General features: G+C 42.1%; 1 protein-coding gene across 3 annotated transcripts in view; it reads right to left on the reverse strand.

The window, feature by feature from the left end:
• The window catches only part of LOC139408582 (splicing factor, suppressor of white-apricot homolog), a 132,116-nt gene that overhangs the window by 95,611 nt on the left and 15,810 nt on the right, over positions 1-20,695 (reverse strand). For all 3 annotated transcript variants that reach the window (XM_071152646.1, XM_071152645.1, XM_071152647.1), the window contains exons 5-7: positions 20,404-20,623; positions 11,640-11,734; positions 10,553-10,721 (exon numbers count right to left, since the gene is read on the reverse strand). In XM_071152646.1, the coding sequence (XP_071008747.1) occupies positions 10,553-10,721; positions 11,640-11,734; positions 20,404-20,623 (484 nt within the window). The remainder of the gene's footprint in view (positions 1-10,552; positions 10,722-11,639; positions 11,735-20,403; positions 20,624-20,695) is intronic.

Raw genomic sequence — 20,695 nt, forward strand, 5'->3', positions numbered from 1 at the left:
ACGTGTAAGTCAGCACTGGATGGGACAGGCCTGCTTATTGTGTTAGAGTGTGTGGGTGTGCTGCAGTGCTGAGCGGGGTAACATATACACATTTAGGTCTGACCTCATTTCTAATAGGATCTTAGCCTCGCTCACAGAGGACGGCTCGCTCAACTCCACGCTGATAGAAATTAAAATGTTTAATAATCTATTCCTGATTGCTGTCCAATTAATGAAATGTACTTTGTCAGGTGAGGATGGGGAAACAAGGGGAACAGTCTTTTCTTCTGGCCCAACAAGAATAATTAGGATCAGCATGTTGGAAATCATAATGCGTTTAAAAGCAGATATCAAAATCTATTTGCAAAGACTCATTTCCAAAGCCTATCATTACAATCCCACTTCCCATTTCAGACTCAATCAAGCATATCAGCAGCTCAGAGAAAGTAATTTACAGCAGGAATAAGAAATCATACTGGCATACCGACCGGGATCAACACAGGTTATGAATAAAACTGACAGATTCACTCATAAGTGTTCAGATTATATTTTCAAAGGGGAAGAAAGAAACAAGAAAATAGGCTATGTAAAAGGTTGACTGACTCAAACTTAATTATTCTGCTGATCTATCATTTGCTACATACTTCAGTCTGAGACAGCCATCATTGAAGTCAGGGAGGTACTCAGATCCAGACTCAGTGCGGAGAAGAAACTAACATCCGTGGGAAAGGAGTATTGGGAGCCAGGGAAATATAAAGGTGTGGTACGTCACTGTGCAAAGGGTTCCCTGGTGCAAGTCAAAGGGTTCCCTGGTGCAAGTCAAAGGGTTCCCTGGTGCAAGTCAAAGGGTTCCCTGGTGCAAGTCAAAGGGTTCCCTGGTGCAAGTCAAAGGGTTGCCTGGTGCAAGTCAAATGGTTGCCTGGTGCAAGTCAAAGGGTTCCTGGTGCAAGTCAAAGGGTTCCTGGTGCAAGTCAAAGGGTTCCTGGTGCAAGTCAAAGGGTTGCCTGGTGCAAGTCAAAGGGTTGCCTGGTGCAAGTCAAAGGGTTGCCTGGTGCAAGTCAAAGGGTTGCCTGGTGCAAGTCAAAGGGTTGCCTGGTGCAAGTCAAAGGGTTCCTGGTGCAAGTCAAAGGGTTGCCTGGTGCAAGTCAAAGGGTTGCCTGGTGCAAGTCAAAGGGTTGCCTGGTGCAAGTCAAAGGGTTCCTGGTGCAAGTCAAAGGGTTCCTGGTGCAAGTCAAAGGGTTGCCTGGTGCAAGTCAAAGGGTTGCCTGGTGCAAGTCAAAGGGTTGCCTGGTGCAAGTCAAAGGGTTCCCTGGTGCAAGTCAAAGGGTTGCCTGGTGCAAGTCAAAGGGTTGCCTGGTGCAAGTCAAAGGGTTCCTGGTGCAAGTCAAAGGGTTCCTGGTGCAAGTCAAAGGGTTGCCTGGTGCAAGTCAAAGGGTTGCCTGGTGCAAGTCAAAGGGTTGCCTGGTGCAAGTCAAAGGGTTGCCTGGTGCAAGTCAAAGGGTTCCTGGTACAAGTCAAAGGGTTCCTGGTGCAATCAAAGGGTTCCTGGTGCAAGTCAAAGGGTTCCCTAGTGCAAGTCAAATGGTTCCTGGTACAAGTCAAAGGGTTCCTGACTGTGTTTGCAATGACAATTTGCTATTTTTAGGTGTAATAATTGATCCTAGGAGGTTCTAGCCAGGTTTGTTCTGACAACCTTGAGCTGGCAAATTTGCACTCAAATCAGTTATCAGCAGCAGTAAGAGAGGGGTGTTTGTCATGATTTGTGGGTGTGGTGATCAGTGCGAGGTCGTTCAAAATGGCACCTTCATCTAAAATGGTCCCCTCACTAAGACTTATTTATTGACCGTCAGAATCACAACCATGACGAGATCGACTGTAACTGTATTAAGTTGAGTTTTCACATTCTGTTTGATACTGCAGCCATCAGAATAATAAATCACCTTAAATTAAATTTTGGGCAAAAAAGCAAATTCAGCACCATCCTTCATTAAATTAGATGGCTCATTCATCACAAAACCCTCTGATATTGCCGACTACTTTAATGAGTTTTTCATTTGCAAGATTAGCAAACTCTGAACCATATCCATGCATAACTGACCAAATTATGAAAGACAAGCATTGTCATTTTTTATTCACCAAAGTGAGTGTGGAAGAGGTGAAAAAAATATTGTTGACTATCAACTATGACAAACCACCTGGTAATGACAACTTGGAGGGAAAATGACTGATGGTGGTAGCGGACTATATCCCTTCAATCTAAGCCTACAGGAAAGTGGGCGCTCCCAGGCCTGGAAAAAAAAAAGTAATTCCGCTACCCAAGAATAGCAAAGCACTTTTTACTGGTTCAAACAGCCAACCAATCAGCCTGTTACCAACCCTTTGTAAACTTTTGGAAAAAATTGGGTTTGACCAGAAACAGTGATATTTCACAGTAAACAAATGAACAACTAACTTTCAGCATGCTTATAAGGAAGGGCACTCAACATGTACGGCACTGACGAATGTTTGGCTGAAAGAAAATTGATAATACGATGATTGTGGGAGCTGTTTCATTAGACTAAAAAGTGCAGCTTGACATTATCAATCATAGTTTACTGCTAAAAAATAGGTGTTATGGCTTTACACCCTGTGCCAAATTGTGGATGGAAAGTTTCCACAGAGGGTGTTCTTTAATGCTGGGTTTCCCCTGAGTACACGTTTTGGTTTTTGCCCTAGCACTACACAGCTGATTCAAATAACCAACTCATCATCAAGCTTGAATAACACACAGTACTTCATAGAGCCATGACTACATGGAACTCTTCCACATCAAGTACCTCAAGCGAGCAGTAAAATCAGATTAAAACCGATAAAACAACACCTCACGGCACAACGTGGACTGTGGAGACATGGACGCATACGCACACACACAAACAATCACACATTGAAGTATTGTACATTTTATATGGTCTTTGTTTTAATAATAATAATAATTTAATACAATCTTGTATGATGTATTGTTTTATTTATGATGTAGGTTGTTGTGACGTAATAGGTTTATTCCTGTTTGGACCCCAGGAAGCTTTGGCAGCAGCTAATGGGGATCCTAATAAATACTAAATACTAAAAGCAACATTTTGGGAGTTGGGAGGATGAGGGCTTCCGGTTCAGCATACAGCTGTGTGTCTGAGCCTGCTGATCTGTGCATTATATACTCAACAGGATCTTCTACTGTGGCAGTGGTTTCCCTCCCTGATGGAGCGTACAGGATGGAGAGGGACAGAAAAAGGGAAGGAGAAAGGATGGTGGGAAGGAGGGAGGAAGAGGAAGCAATGGAGAGGGGGAAAGAGAGGCTTGTCTTGTCAAAGGGAAAACTGGATGATATTAACTCATTAGTCACCGCTCTGGTCGACTGTTATGAAGACCCATCCAATATGCACAAGGCTGGGAACCTATAGGAGAGCCATCATTCACATGGTTTATATTTATTTGCTCCATCCCTCTTGATGCCGAGTCAATGGTTAGGATTCATTGACAGATGCTAATCTTTTCTATTGTTATATACAAGAATGAGATGAAAATGCAAAACGTAGGAAAGGAAGAAAAGAGAGAGACAAAGACAGAGAGACAACGACAGAGAAGGAGGACTGAAGAGGACCATGTCCATGCTGCTCAGTTACAGTTGAAAGTTTACATACACCTTAGCCAAATACATTTAAACTCAGTTTTTCACAATTCCTGACATTTAATCTTAGTAAATACTCCCTTTCTTAGGTCAGTTAGGATCACCACTTTGTTTTAAGAATGTGAAATGTCAGAATAATAATAGAGATAATTATTTATTTAAGCTTTTATTTATTTCATCACATTCCCAGTGGGTCAGAAGTTTACATACACTCAATTAGTATTTGGTAGCATTGCCTTTAAATTGTTTAACTTGGGTCAAACGTTTCGGGTAGCCTTCCACAAGCTTCCCACAATAAGATGGGTGAATTTTGGCCCATTCCTCCTGACAGAGCTGGTGTAACTGAGTCAGGTGTGTAGGCCTCCTTGCTTTCACACACTTTTTCAGTTCTGCCCACATTTTTTTTATAGGATTGAGTTCAGGGCTTTGTGTTGGCCACTCCAATATCTTGACTTTGTTGTCCTTAAGCCATTTTGCCACAACTTTGGAAGTATGCTTGTGGTCATTGTCCATTTGGAAGACCCGTTTGCGACCAAGCTTTAACTTCTTGATTGATGTTTGAAAATGTTGCTTCAATATATCCACATAATTTTCCTACCTCATGACGCCATCTATTTTGTGAAGTGCACCAGTCCCTCAAGCAGCAAAGCACCCCCACAAGGTGATGCTGCCACCCACGTGCTTCATGGTTGGGATGGTGTTCTTCGGCATGCAAGCCTTCCCCTTTTTCCTCCAAACATAACGATGGTCTTAATAGACATTATGGCCCTTTTTTGTTTCATCAGACCAGAGGACATTTCTCCAAAAAGTACGATCTTTGTTCCCATGTGCAGTTGCAAACCGTAGTCTGGCTTTTTTATGGCATTTTTGGAGCAGTGCTGAGCGGCCTTTCAGGTTATGTCGATATAGGACACGTTTTACTATGGATACAGATACCTTTGTACAAGTTTCCTCCAGCATCTTCACAAGGTCCTTTGCTGTTGTTCTGGGATTGATTTGCACTTTTTGCACCAAAGTGCGTTCATCTCTAGGAGACAGACCGCGTCTCCTTCCTGAGCGGTATGACGACAGCGTGTTCCCATGGTGTTTATACTTGCATACTATTGTTTATACAGATGAACGTGGAACCTTCAGGCGTTTGGAAATTCATTCAAGGATGAACCAGACTTGTGGAGGTCTACAATTTATTTTCTGAGGTATTGGCTGATTTCTTATGATTTTCCCAAGATGTCAAGTAAAGAGGCAGTGAGTTTGAAGGTAGGTCTTGGAATACATCCACAGGCACACCTCCATTTGACTGAAATAATGTCAATTAGCCTATCAGAAGCTTCTAAAGCCATGACATCATTTTCTGGAATTTTCCGAGCTGTTTAAAAGTCACAGTCAACTTAGTGTATGTAAACTTCTGACCCACTGGAATTGTAATACAGTGAATTATAAGTGAAATAATCTGTCTGTAAACAATTGTTTAAAAATTACTTGTGTCATGCATAAAGTAGATGTCCTAACCAACTTGCAAAAACTACAGTTTGTTAACAAGAAATTTGTGTGGTTGAAAAACGAGTGGTTGAAAAACGAGTTTTAATGACTCCAACCTAAGTGTATGTAAACTTCGACTTCAACTGTAGGTGCTGGAGTGTTATTTGACAGCAGGATTAAGCCACAGAGCTGCTGTTCTGAAAGCACAGTTACAGCACATCCATCCATCATCCTCCACTGGCCTCTCTCTGACCCCTAACCTTAACACCACACAGAGCCAAGAGAGCTCCTCAGGATCCCACCACCTCAGCCTTACAGCCTTGTGTTTCTGACTCAAAAGTATTTTCTCTCCAAACCATATACTTTAGCAGACAAAGTGCTGCTCCTTCCCCAGCCACTCCAAATGGTAATCAATCATTTTCATGGGCAGCCTCTTGAGCACAGCGCCACGAGTAGTGTTGAGGTTCAAGAACAGTCTCCAATCAATACCCATCAGGACAGTTTGTGTCTGGTGAGATGCTTACAGCACTGAACCTGGGATTGCAATCCAAACCAGACAGGGAGCGATAGATTAGAATAACTTTAATTCCATCTCTGTGTTGCTCTCTTGGGAAAAACTAAAAGTGGGAATGAAAAAGTGTGCAAAACAGAAAGTTGGCCTGCGAACATCTGCTGATTAATAAAAAAGCCCACTTACTGAATGCATAACGATTCATAACCTGCAGGGTAACAGCTTGTTGATCAGGGAAAACGTTCACTGGTAGCAATTGTTTAAAGTGGGGTGGGTGAAACTGACAGACAAACTGCTTCAGAAGAGGAGTGTTGGTGAGCCATTGTGGATGGATGTACAGTACAGTGTATTGTGAGATGCTTGTCTGTGGACTGTTAAAACTAGGCCGCATTGCCTCATCGGGCCTCTGAGGTCAAGACAGATGGGGACGCATGTCACCCAACAGGAATGGCACTGGATTGGAAAGCTGCCGTTTTATGGCCTCCTGACCAGTTGTGCTATTTTGTGTGTTTTTCTGTGCAGGTCGTAACTTTTTTTGTCCATAATGTTTCCGCCATTGTTTCCTGTGACTGAAAGGAGCTTCTGGCCATCAGAACAGCAATCACTAACCTTGATTTGGATGAATATTTCTAGTTCAACGAGTCGGCGGTGCAGGACATACTGCTCACCCCAGACCAGGCCTTAGTCACCCAGACTCGGAGAAGAAAGATGCGGCATAAGCGAGGCCAAAGCGCGGGCACCCTGATGAAACTACGTTGACAAGTGAAATAAACCGCCTCTACCCTCCATTCTACAATCACTGGAGAACAAACTGGAAGAGCTCTGTTCAAGACTATCCTATCAGCGGGACCTGAAGAACTGTAATATCCTGTGTTTCTTGGAGTCGTGGCTGAACAAGGACATGGATCATTTACATCTAGCTGTTTTTCTATGCATCGGCAGGACAGAATGGAAGCTTGGGTAAGCTCAAGGGGAGAGGTGTCTCTCTTTGTCAACAACAGCTGGTGCGCAATCTTTATTATTAAGAACGTCTTGAGGTTCTGCACGCCTGAGTTAGAATACCTCATGGTAAACTGTTGACCATACTATTTACAAAATAATTTTTATCAATATTTTTCATACAGTAGCTGTCTATTTACCACCACAAACCGATACTGGCGCTAAATCCACAGTCAACAAGCTATTTAGGGCCATAAGCAAACAAGAAAATGCTCATCCAGCGGTGGCGCTTTAAATGCAGGGAAACTGAAATCACTCTTAGCTAATTTCTAAGAGCATGTCACCTGTGCAACTAGAGAAAATAATTAATAAAACACACTAGATCAACTTTAGACCACGCATAGAAATGGATACAAAGCTTTCCCTCGCGGATGCTAAGCTACAGGACTGTTTTGCTAACAAAGACTGGAATATGTAACTGGAATTTCCAGTATTACCGGCATAGCACTCAAGCGTGCACTAAAAACATGGAGGTGACTACACCATAGTGCCCTTCAAGCTCATCACTTACCTAAGGACCCTGGGACTGAACGCCTCCCTCTGCAACTGGACCCTGGGGAAGGCCCTTGAAGGGCCGCCCCACGTGGTGACGGTAGGCAACAACACATACGACACATACGACACACTGACCTTCAACACGGGGACCCCTCAGGGGTGCGTGTTTAGTCCCCTCCTATAATCCCTGTTCCACATCACTAAGGATCTATCATGGTCCACACACACCAACACAGTCGTGAAGAGGGCACAACACCTCTTCCCCCTCAGGAGGCTGAAAAGATTTGGTGCAAAAAGTTCTACTGCTGCACCATTGAGATCATCTTGAATGGCTGCATCACTGCTTGGTATGGCAACTGCTTGGCATCTGATCGCAAGGCGCTACAGAGAGTAGCGCATACAGCCCAGTACATCACTGGGGCCGAGCTCCCTGCCAACCAGGACCTCTATATCAGGGAGTGTCAGAGGAAGCCCCCAAAATGTTTTAAATACTCCAGCCACCCAAGTCATAAACCCTTCTCTGGTACTCAATGTATAGAGCCAAGTTATCGTTACTCATTGTGTATTTATTATTGTGTGTTATTACTTTTCTATTTTCTTTCTCACTGCATTGTTGGGAAGGGCCAATAAGTAAGCATTTCACTGTTCGTCAACACCTGTTGTTTACAAAACATGTGACCAATGCAATTAGATTTGATTTAATAAAGAAAAGCCTAGTCTTCATAGTGCATTCTTGACAGCTTCTTGAAATTTCTAGGGAATGTTGTCAAATCATCTAATATGCCTCATGATGACTGTATTAGAATGTAGAATGTTCTAACATTGCAACAGACAATCCATAGACCAGCAGAATGGAAGGGAATAAGTGATAGTGTCAGGTCAATCAGATGACACCACGAAACACTCAAGGTTAAAGGAACTAGGCCCAGCCTACCTTCAAGCGCTACCAAAGTTAAATCAACTTAAAAGGAGCTCCAAAGCTGAGCGCTTATGGAGTCTGGGTAGTTGAGAACCGCCCAAAACTGTTACACAGTCTTAACTCCTCTTGCCTAATTCTCATTCAATACCTGCCTCATTGGCAGATACTGGAGGATCACATTGAGCAGTCTATTCCTTTGGTGCCTTTGATCGTCTCCAGTCTGTTTTACAGAGATTCTCCCAGAGAACTGGCGCCATACACAGAAATCAAAGTCGGATCTATGGGAGTAAAATCTTTCAAAAATGATTATCTTGTCACCATAAGCCAGCACATTAAAAATCCATGTCTGTACTGTTGTGTGATGCTGTGGTGGCGGCGGCAGTGGTGTCAAAGTCGGAAGTGTTAAGCAGAGCACCGCTCTCCCTCCCTCTCTTTCCCACCTCATGAAGCCAGTGGAGCTCTTCAAGTCATGTTAATTAAGACAAATCAGTACAATCAGCTTGAGCCGTCTCTTCCAAGCACCAGGACAATTTCTCAGTTTCCAGTTCAGGCAAAAAGAGGGGAGACGGGGTTGACCCTAGAAAATACAACCAGCCAAATTGCGAGGAACATCTCTCAAGGACAAATAAGGTAGCCTGGCACCCCATATCACACCCAGCACCTTCAACATCCATCACTTACAATTAATGCAGACAATAGAGAGAAACTGGCTAAGATTTAAGCAAGAAATGAAATGGTGATTTTGTAGCCTCGGACACCCTTTGGAAGGATGGCCCTGCAAGACAAGTGATTCTGTGATGTTGCAATTTTTCCCTAGATTTGCTTGAGGAAAAGTACTGTTCTGCAGTGAGCACTGAGCTAAAGTTAGAGTGTTCCTGTGTATGTTGCTTAGGATGAAGAGTGTATGAGCTGAATAACAGTGGATGTCTTCAAGGGTTTGGGTCAAGCGAGAGAGGACCCATTTGTCTGTAGCACTAGGGTGGAGAAATGGTTGTGATGGGTGGGTGGGTGGGCAGCCAGAAGAGAGCAGGAAAATAAGTGGAAATTATGTCTGCATTTAGAGGGAGCAAACACATCTGTGGGGCGGCCAGACAAACAGCTTTGGATTCAGTCCACCGGCGTTCAGCACAAAGCAAACACTGCAGTCAATGAAAAGCTAGGAAAATTAAGTTTGTCAGCACATCCAAAACAACACATCACTGCAGCTCCGAAAATGAACGGGGCATTTCAAGGATAAGAAATGAGTGAAAAATACCTCCTCTGAGACTTTGAAAAGTGTTAAGAACCTTTATGTACTCACAATCCCCCAAGGACAACAATGCTACTTACTATAATGTTTACATACCCTACATTATTCATCTCATATGTATACGTATATACTGTACTCTATATCATCTACTGCATCTTTATGTAATACATGTATCACTAGCCACTTTAAACTATGCCACTTTGTTTACATACTCATCTCATATGTATATACTGTACTCGATACCATCTACTGCATCTTGCCTATGCCGCTCTGTACCATCACTCATTCATATATCTTTATGTACATATTCTTTATCCCTTTACACTTGTGTGTATAAGGTAGTAGTTTTGGAATTGTTAGTTAGATTACTCGTTGGTTATTACTGCATTGTCGGAACTAGAAGCACAAGCATTTCGCTACACTCGCATTAACATCTGCTAACCATGTGCATGCGACAAATACATTTGATTTGATTTTGATTTGAAGTGGTGAAAATCGCTTCTCGATACAGTCTATGCTGACCAGTCCTCAAGGAAAAGTATTGACCAAGCTGAATTTCTCAGGTTGATCAACATTGCACTGCTCTAGTGGTGAAGGGCGTTCTACTATTGAACTCCTGGTAGAGGATATTTCAGCAGTGTAATGAGTCATGGGCCTACAGGAGACCATGTTAATGAGCTTTTCCACGATGACCTGCAGGGTACCCTCCACAGCTACAGCCCCTCTGGCCACACTCCACATCATCAATCATCACAATCCAACACTGCTGCCAGTTCATCTCAATCTCAAGTACAGCCCAGAATCTCTATCAGAAAAACTGGGCATATTTGATCTAGGTACTTTATGTTGATCTCAGCATTTTGTGAACACAATCTGTGACATGAATAACTGAAGATTTGCCAGTGGGAACATGCCTGATCAATATTTTGTTGATTCAATGTACCTTTCCCCTGAAAGACATTCTAATCTGATATGAACACCAATATCCCTCTCAAACAAAGAGAATTCTAACAAGTGGACCATTATTCTCGCCTCCAGGGGTTCCGTGATCAATACTAGACAATTGAGTGCCACTCTGCCTGTCTGAGACGGAGCTCTTGTCGAAAGGGAAATGAAAAAGAAAATGGGAAGAGAAATGAAGTGGACCAGGACTAAACTGAGATGAAGAGGCTCCCTCGGAGCCAATATGAATACTCCTCAGGTATTGGATTTCACAGTTGCCCAGTTTGACTCTCATAGATGAGAAACTGTACTCACGGTCAGCTGTGTACTCTGCCGGTGTGGCTGGCACAGCCGGCTCTGCGGGTACTTCCTCTGGCTTGGTTGCCATGGCGGAGGCAGCTGCAGCGGCGGCTCCGTTCTGTTCCTGTCGGGCTTTCCGGACCAGCGCTGCCAGTGGATGGTCTGGGTCCATGACTTGGAGAGGCTACAACACAAATAGATCTGGTTAGAAGGATTATAACAACAATCAGCAGCTATTTTATTAGCCTCAACAATGGGAAGATATAGAGTTGTGAAACTGTGAGACACCTCTAGCTTATGTGATGGGCAACAAGTCAAGGCAGAGAAACAGTTTATTTATGCTATATTTCTCTATGTTATGTGGTATAACCTACTTATCGCAAGTCATTTATTAGTGTGGCCTTTGAATAATTTATAAACATACTGTTGATTTATAATGGTGTCTCCAGCCTTATGGTGTGCAATCTGGTGTAATCAAAAAGAGTTGGCATATGAGTTATCAAAACCCTTTCAATGAACAGACTTCACAGTTCTAAAGGAAAGATGGCATTATCTTGATATTCAGGTCTAAAGCACTTTGAAGTGAGATGCTTTGAACTCAGGCCAAATTGTGCCATCTAATAGAACAACTTAACAATAATGTGCTATTAATTCAGAAGTGTATGGGCTTTTGAACATTAGAAACCTAACCATTGGCACAATTACCAAATGGATAAACCCTATAAAAAAATGTATATGAACATTTAATATACATATTGTGGGTTGGAAAGAACAGGCAAAGCCTCTATAGATGGGAGATAATTGATCCAGAAAGGCCCTCAGATGAACTCAGTCTATAGTCGTACAGTTTTCTTCCCTCTGCAGCAAAGATAACTATTTGTCTGAATAAAACAGAACAAAGCAAAATAGTGAAGAATTCACAAGTGCTTTTCACAGTAATGGTTTCTCATATCCAATAATCTCAGCCCAGTGTACAGTAAAATGCACCTCTCAGACCATCTTCAATAGATGAAAACGCTCAGGGAAAATAATAAGCATTAAGGTAGAGGTCATGTTGGGCCAGGTAAAGTACACACTAGTCAGAGCACACACTAGTCCTTACCTTCATCAGCTCCTCAAGGCGAGAGCTCTTCTTAGGAGCAAACAGGCTCGGGTGGAGGTAGTTGCCATCCCCATCATCATCCGAATCATCAGAGTCTACAGAAAATATATTGAAGTATGAATGAAGAATATTACAAACAAAAAACTGTTTTAAGTAAAAAGTAGGTATTGGTCTGAAGCTGAAAAATAAAGAATTCACAATGCCGCGATCAACTGGTCCATCTTAAAGGCATTCCTAGCAGACCGGGAGATACAGTGCCTTGCGAAAGTATTCGGCCCCCTTGAACTTTGCGACCTTTTGCCACATTTCAGGCTTCAAACATAAAGATATAAAACTGTATTTTTTTGTGAGGAATCAACAACAAGTGGGACACAATCATGAAGTGGAACGACATTTATTGGATATTTCAAACTTTTTTAACAAATCAAAAACTGAAAAATTGGGCGTGCAAAATTATTCAGCCCCCTTAAGTTAATACTTTGTAGCGCCACCTTTTGCTGCGATTACAGCTGTAAGTCGCTTGGGGTATGTCTCTATCAGTTTTGCACATCGAGAGACTGACATTTTTTCCCATTCCTCCTTGCAAAACAGCTCGAGCTCAGTGAGGTTGAATGGAGAGCATTTGTGAACAGCAGTTTTCAGTTCTTTCCACAGATTCTCGATTGGATTCAGGTCTGGACTTTGACTTGGCCATTCTAACACCTGGATATGTTTATTTTTGAACCATTCCATTGTAGATTTTGCTTTATGTTTTGGATCATTGTCTTGATGGAAGACAAATCTCCGAATGTAATTCGTAACATATCGGAGTGTTTAGAATTTACATACAGAAGAAAATGAAATGAGTCAGCCTCACCTGGTCAGCCTCACCTGGAGGAAAGGAAGGAGAGAGCAGGGACCATGAGAGGCTGACTCTCTGCTGTTCTTTCCCTCGCTCGGCTGAGATGCAGCGGAGACTAATGCAGCGTTCAAAACAACTGGGACCTCGGAAATCTCCGACTTCCAATGCTTAATTTGAGCCGGATCTTCCCAGAACAGGATCCGCCATCTCTCCGATTCGTACTGTTTTGTTCCGGAACCTATTTGGCAAGATCTGGTACCTCTCATGGCATGAACAATAATATCCACTTTTTCCTATGTAAAAATTATAATAAAGGCAATCAATATGTCATTAATTCTCCTGCCCCCCACAAAAAAAACTAAGTGAAAAAGTAGATTTTCAGCCCGGGCCAGATATTCTGAGTTGATACAAGTTGGGCCGGACAGGACTAACCTAACCTATGTTTGAAACCAATGCTTGGAAGTGGCTGTGTGATAAGTGCACCTGCATCTCTCACAGAACAAGAATGAGATTAACTTTATATGATCGCTCTCCCTTTCTCTGCTCTGATAGACATGTGCCTGCAACTCTCATCTCTCCAGCATTGCAATTCATTTATTTCCCTATAGAATCATAGATGGGCAAAGTCTTCTGGAGGAGCTGCAGCACCCCTGATAAATTGAAATACATTTGCCAAAGTTATAGAATTACAGTTGTCTGTTCAGAAAGAAATGAAATAATTCAGAATAGCCTACTACACCATGAGTAGGCCCATAAATTATCCACCAAGGATCAATAGCTTCTTTAAAAAAAAAATAGCCTAGCTGTGGATTGTGTGTAGCCCAATAAGGCATAGCCTACAGTCGGAGCATGCGGCAAATCTGTCAGTGAACAGAATGCAGATAAAAACGGGCCTTTCGCAATATTAAAAATGCAATCGAGGGAAAACACAGGTTGGAAAGCAAATGGCACCTGCTGAAAAGAGAAGACTAGAATCCGTATGCTGTAATAAACTTCAAAATATTGTTTTACAAAGTAAAACAAGAGAGAGATAGGCTTTTGGCACAAACTCATATGACATCACTGGAGAGTGAGCTGTGGATAATTGGGTGAGTCAGTGAAAGTGGAAAGCATTTTTAGGACTATACTTTACTTCCTCCTCATATTGTAGCCTACAATGTGTGTCCACACACACCTAGGCCTTGACTACTGATGGATTTAAGACAAAGTTGTTTTTATTGATGTCAGAGTCAAAGTAGCCTGTCATTTCGATAATTTGTGCGGTATTAAAAAATATTCTGCCAGTCATGTAAAAAGACTTAGAATTGCATGACATGCTTTTATAAAAAGGCTACATTTTTCCCTAATCCAAGGCTACAAAATGTTTTTCCTATGTGTGCAACTTCTGTAAGTGCCTCAACTCTACTGCTCTATGCCACTACGAAAATGTGATGATTTACAGTACAAGTCAAAAGTTTGGAAACTCCTACTCATTCAAGGGTTTTTCTTTATTTTTACTATTTTCTACATTGAAGAACAATACTGAAGACATCACAACTATGAAATAACACATATGGAATCATGTAGTAACCACGAAAGTGTTAAACAAATCCAAATATATTTTAGATTAAATTCATCAAAGTAGCCACCCTTTGCCTTGATGACAGCTTAGCACACACCAAGCAGACACCTCGACGGCCATGAAAGAACTTAATTTGACTCTATGTAAACTGGAAACCACAGATTTTGAGGCTGCATTTATTGTAGCTGGGGATTTTATTAACAAGGCTAATCTGAAAACAAGGCTCCCTAAATTTTATCAGCATATCTATTTGCTGTCCCCAGTCATATTCCTTGCTGTCCCCAGTCCACCTGACCGTGCTGTTGCTCCAGTTTCAACTGTTCTGCCTTATTATTATTTGACCATGCTGGTCATTTATTAACATTTGAACATCTTGGCCATGTTCTGTTATAATCTCCACCCAGCACAGCCAGAAGAGGACTGGCCACCCCACATAGCCTGGTTCCTCTCTAGGTTTCTTCCTAGGTTTTCGCCTTTCTAGGGAGTTTTTCCTAGCCACCGTGCTTCTACACCTGCATTGCTTGCTGTTTGGGGTTTTAGGCTGGGTTTCTGTACAGCACTTTGAGATATCAGCTGATGTACGAAGGGCTATATAAATACATTTGATTTGATTTGTTCACCCCGCTATCATCCAGAAGTCGAGGTCAGTACAAGTCCATCAAAGCTAGGACCGAGAGACTGAAAAACAGCTTCTATCTCAAGGTCTCAAGTGTTAAAACAGCCATCACGTTGAGTGGCTGCTGCCAACATAGACTCAATCTCTAGCTACTTTTATAATTCACATTTGGATGTAATAAATGTATCACTAGTCACTTAAACAATGCCACTTTATAGAATGTTTACATACATTACTCATCTTATATGTATATACTGTACTCTATACCATCTACTGCATCTTGCCTATGCCGTTCGGCCATCGCTCATCCATATATTTATATGTACATATTATTATTCATTCCTTTACACTTGTGGATATAAGGTAGTGGTTGTGAAATTGTTAGATTACTTGTTAGATATTACTCCACGGTTGGAACTAGAAGCACAAGCATTTCGCTACACTCTCATTAACATCTGCTAACCATGTGTATGTGACCAATAAAATTGGATTTGACAAGCTCACAGAATGGGGCCGAGTGCTGAAGCTTGCAGCGCAGAAAAAAATAATCTGTCCTCGGAAGCAAAGGCATGGAAGCAAAGTCAGCACAAGAACTGCTCATCCGGAGCGTCATAAAAAGGATTTCCATGCCGAGCAGCCACACAGAAGCCTAAACTAACCATGCGCAATGCCAAGCGTCGGCTGGAGTGGTGTAAAGCTCGCCACCATTGGAATCTGGAGCAGCGGAAATGCATTCTTTGGTGATGTGATGAATCACACTTCAAAATCTGGCAGTCCGACGGACGAATCTGGGTTTGGCAGATGCCAGGAGAACGCTACCTGCCCTAATGCAAAATGTGTACTGTAAAGTTTGGTGGAGGAGGATGGTCTGGGGCTGTTTTTCATGGTTCGGGCTAGGCCCCTTAGGTTCAGTGAAATCGTAACGCTACAGCATACAATGACATTCTAGACAATTCTGTGCTCCCAACTTTGTGGTAACAGTTTGGGGAAGCTCCTTCCCTGTTTCAGCTTGACAATGCCCCCGTGCACAAAGCGAGGTTCATGCAGAAATGGTTTGTCGAGATCGGTGCGGAAGAATTTGACAGGCCTGCACAGAGCCCTGACCTCAACCCCATTGAACACCTTTGAGATTAATTGGAACCCAAACTGCGAGCCAGGCCTACTAGCCCAACATCAGCGCCCGACTTCACTAATGCTCATGGCTGAATGGAAGCAAGTCCACACAACAATGTTCCAACATCTAGTGGAAAGCCTTCCCAGAAGAGTGGAGGCTGTTATAGCAGCAAAGTGGGGGACCAACTCCATATTCATGCCTATGATTTTGGAATGAGATGTTTGACGAGCAGGTGTCCACATACTTTTGATCCTGTAGAGCATTTGGCCGGACCTTTATACAATGCCTTCGGAAAAGTATTCAGACCACTTGACCTTTTCCACATTTTGTTAGGTTACAGCCTTATTCTAAAATTGATTAAATAGTTTTTTCCTCATCAATCTACACACAATATCCCATAAAGACAAAGCAAAAACAGGTTTTAGAAATTTTTGGAAATGTTTTACAATAAATAAATAAAAATATGACAATAACATAAGTATTCAGACTCTTTACTAAGTACTTGGTTGAAGAACCTTTGACAGTGGTTACAGCATCGAGCATTCTTGGGGATGTAGTTACAAGCTTGGAACACCTGTATTTGGTTGAGTTTCTCCCATTCTTGTCTGCAGGTTCTCTCTAGCTCTGTCAGGTTGGATGGGGAGCGTCACTACGCAGCTATTTTCAGGTCTCTCAAGAGATGTTTGATCAGGTTGAAGTCCAGCCTCTGGCTGGGTCACTCAAGGACATTCAGAGACTTGTCCTAAAGCCATGCCTGCATTGTCTTGGCTGTGTGCTTAGAGTCGTTGTCCTATTGGAAGGTGAACCTTCATCCCATTCTGAGGTCCTGAACACTCTGGAGCAGTTTTCAGAAAGTTTATCTTTCCCTTGATCCTGACTAGTCTCTCAGTCCGTGCCGCTGAAAAACATCCCCACAGCATGATGCTGCCACCAACATGCTTCACCATAGGAATGGTGCCAGGCTTCCTTCAGACTGGGCATTTAGGCCAAAGAGTTGAAGCTTGGTTTCATCAGACCAGAGAATCTTGTTTCTCATGGTTTGAGAGTCTTTAGGTGCCTTTTGGCAAACTCTAAATGGGCTGTTATATGCCTTTTACTGAGGAGTGGCTTCCGTCTGGCCACTCTACCATAAATGCATGAGTGCTGCAGAGATGGTTGTCCTTCTGGAAGGTTCTCCCATCTCCACAGAGGAACTCTGGAGCTCAGTCAGAGTGACCATTGGGTTCTTGGTCACCTACCTGACCAATGCCCTTCTCCCCTGATTGCTCAGTTTGGCCGGGTGGCCAGCTCTAGGAAGAGAGTCTTGGTGGTTCCAAACTTCTTCCATTTAAGAATGATGGAGGCCACTGTGTTTTTAGGGATCTTCAATGCTGCAGACATTTTTTGGTACCCTTCCCCAGATCTGTGCCTCGACACAATCCTGTCTCGGAGCTCTACAGACAATTTCTTTGACCTCGTGGCTTGGTTTTTGCTCTGACATGCACTGTCAACTGTGGGACCTTATATATGCCTAATCAATTGAATTTACCACAGGTCTACTCCAATGAAGTTGTAGAAACTTTTCAAGGACAATCAATGGAAACAGGATGCATCTGAGAAAAATGTTGAGTCTCATAGCAAAGGGTCTGAATACTTACATAAATAAGATATGTTTATTTTATATATATTTGCAAACATTTCAAAACAACTTTTTTTGATTTCTGGGGTATTGTTGAAGAATATGTTAAATGCAATCTATTTTAGAATAAGGCTGTAATGTAACAAAATGTGGAAAAAGTCAAAGGCTCTGAATACTTTCCGAATGCACTGTATCTGGCCGGCAGGACCATAGCTCCAGCCGGCCAGATAAGTTCGGTCCACGGGTTGGCCAGCTAGCCAGATCCCATCAAATAATACCAATATATTGTCTATATAACGTCAATATAGTTTGACCTTGGATAGAAAGGGATTTTGCTCAGGGTTGAGAATGTGATCATGTTCTAAGAGTCTAATTTTGGCATAATTGAGTGCCATGGGAAAAAGTGGGAAAAAGTAACTTCTAAGCATAACTGTTTTCTGCGAGTACCAGCTCTGCTAGGCCTCTGACACATGAGGAGCTAGGCAGAGAGTCTGTAGGGCGCTGGTCCAAAAAGAAAGTCAGAGTACATGAATAATGTCAATAGAGTCCCTTGTGAAGGAGGGTGAAGAGGAGATGCGGCTTGAGAAATGAGTCAAAAATACAGGATATCTGTTCTGTCAGGCTCCCTTTTCCGGTTAATAATAGAGCATGCGGGGGGGGGGGGTTAGTAGGGAGTGCATATATTACAGGTGTCACAGGGTTATCCACTTTCATACGGATTTCCCCTCTGTCAAAATATAGCTTGAGCTTAGGGCTGGGCAATATCAAATTATTTCGAATTTATGCTTTAGCGTATTGTTCCAAATGCCTGGATCACAAGAGGTTTATCTTTTTTTTCTTCGTTTTTATGAGCGTTCTGTCTTTTTGATCTCGTCTGCTTTGCTGCTTCAGTCCAGTGTGCTCTGTGCTCCTTCCCACTCGAACACAGACACCGAGCCCCGTCCCCTACCACTCACAACATCCTCTCTGACAAGAAGCAGTTGAAACTCGCTATTTGCATTTGAGGATTGGTCCAACAGAAATCGGTAAAATGGACACCGAAACGCTTAGAGATATTGTTTTACTGTAATAGACAAAAACCTTTCTAACAACACCCTTTTCATGGCACAACTCACAAAATGTAGAACAGAGCAGACCCTACTAAAACAAGAGTGTCAATGAACATGTATCACATACCACTAGCAGCATTTTAGCCACAGACTTATGTGCTAGCTGTCTAGTCTGTGTTTTATAAAATGTGCAATGAGCATAAAAAGGCACATTTATATAAGAATTTGCAACACGTTCTCATTCTGAGAAATATGCATGATGAATGGAAACAGGATGCCCTGAGCTTAAATTCAAGTCTCATAGCAAAGGGTCTGAATACTTATGTAAATAAGGTATTTCTGCTTTTAAGTAATATGCACACATTTCTAAAAAACAGTTTTCACTTCGTCATTATGGGGTAGTGTGCGTAGATTGATGAGGATTTTGTATACATTATATACATTATTATATTTTAATGTATAAAATGTATATTTGAATGTATTTAATGTATATTTTAATTATTTTAATAAGTCCATTATTCCTCTGAAGAGTGAATTAGGCTGTTTGAGAAGGTTATTATTATTTTAAATAGAACAGACAAACATACAGTGGGGCAAAAAAGTATTTAGTCAGACACTAATTGTGCAAGTTCTCCCACTTAAAAAGATGAGAGATGCCTGTAAATTTCATCATAGGTACACTTGAACTATGACAGACAAAATGAGGAAAAAAGTATTTGGTAAATAACAAAAGTTTCTCAATACTTTGTTATATACCCTTTGTTGGCAATGACAGAGGTCATGTAGTAGGTCAAAGCTGTGTGCTGGAAAACCCTGGTAGAGCATGGGTTTAGTAGGCATTGTGGTGCTCATGTGAATTTAACTTATTTTTTCAGCCTCAGACCAATACCTCCTTCTCACTTAATTTTTGTTTTGTTTTTAAATGTCCATGGTTTTTACACTGGAAGGTAATATTCTGTTAAAGCTGCATTATACAAAATTGCCACATGCAAAGGCAGATTTGCCATTAGTCTCATTAGCAGTGCTATTGTAACCTTTAAAGAAAAATATCTAAATGTTTAATCTGAAAAAGGTTATCTGTAGGAGGGATGTATATGGTAGAGGCAATTAAGCTTGGAATGTACTGAGTGAAGGAAAGACACATCTTGGCAGGCACTGATAAGGGTGGGGAGCTGTGGATTAGTGAGGAAGGGGGCCGAGGTCAGGTCAGGTTAAGGGAGAAGGAACAGTTTATTGCCCGCATCCCTTAATTTCCTGCCTAGCAACAGAGATGTAATCTTTAGAGAGAAGGAGGAGATTCCAACCCAAATTGGGGTATATATATATTTTATTTAACCTTTATTTAACTAGGCAAGTCAGTTAAGAACAAATTCTGATTTACAATGACAGCCTAGGAACAGTGGGTTAACTGCCTTGTTCAGGGGCAGAACAACAGATTTTTAACTTGTCAGCTCAGGGATTCGATCTAGCAACCTTTCAGTTACTGGCCCAATGCTCTAACCACTAGCCTAACTGCAAAAATATACTACCACTGGTGGAACCATGTCTTTGTCTGTTCAACTGTTAGATCCTTTGGTTGAAGTTTTTAGTGTCCGTCGAGTTCGTACTCTGATATTTAGAAACTAACAATACTATAGTTGCATACTACAGTAATAAGTACTCCATGTATTCTGAATTCTATTAATGTATTCTGTTGTTAAAGGGACACTTCAGGATTTTGGTAATGGAGCCCTTTATGTACTTCCCCAGTCAGATGAACTTGTGAATACCATTTTTATGTCTCCGCGTGCAATAGATAAAGGGCTTCATTGCCAAAATCCCGAAGTATCCCTTTAAAATGTATTCTGTGCCACTGTTCTCTAAGATTTCCACATGAAGTATGTATTAGATAGTATATGTTACTATGTATCCCATGATGTACAACTCATTCTATATAAACCCTTTTTGTTAATCTCTGTGACTCACCCTGTAAGTCCTGCTTGTCGGAGGCAGAGGTATAGCGGCCCTCCTTCATGGCCTTCAGGATGTGTTTGTAGTAGGGGTTCAGGTAGTGTTCGAAGTTCAGGAAGTCAAACTGGGAGTTGCCAGACTGCTTGGCTTTCAAAACAATCTCAAACTGGGCCCCCTGCAGGCACACAAAGTTGGCGGTCCTCTCAATGATGGCATGGGTTTTGGTGGTCGCTGGCTGGAAAGGGGAAGAGGACACACACTAAGTCAAACTATATGTGGGGTTAAGGATAGGTGACAACCTGGGGAT

Source organism: Oncorhynchus clarkii, chromosome 5 (genome assembly GCF_045791955.1).
Source record: "Oncorhynchus clarkii lewisi isolate Uvic-CL-2024 chromosome 5, UVic_Ocla_1.0, whole genome shotgun sequence".
In the NCBI taxonomy this organism is placed as follows: domain Eukaryota; kingdom Metazoa; phylum Chordata; class Actinopteri; order Salmoniformes; family Salmonidae; genus Oncorhynchus; species Oncorhynchus clarkii.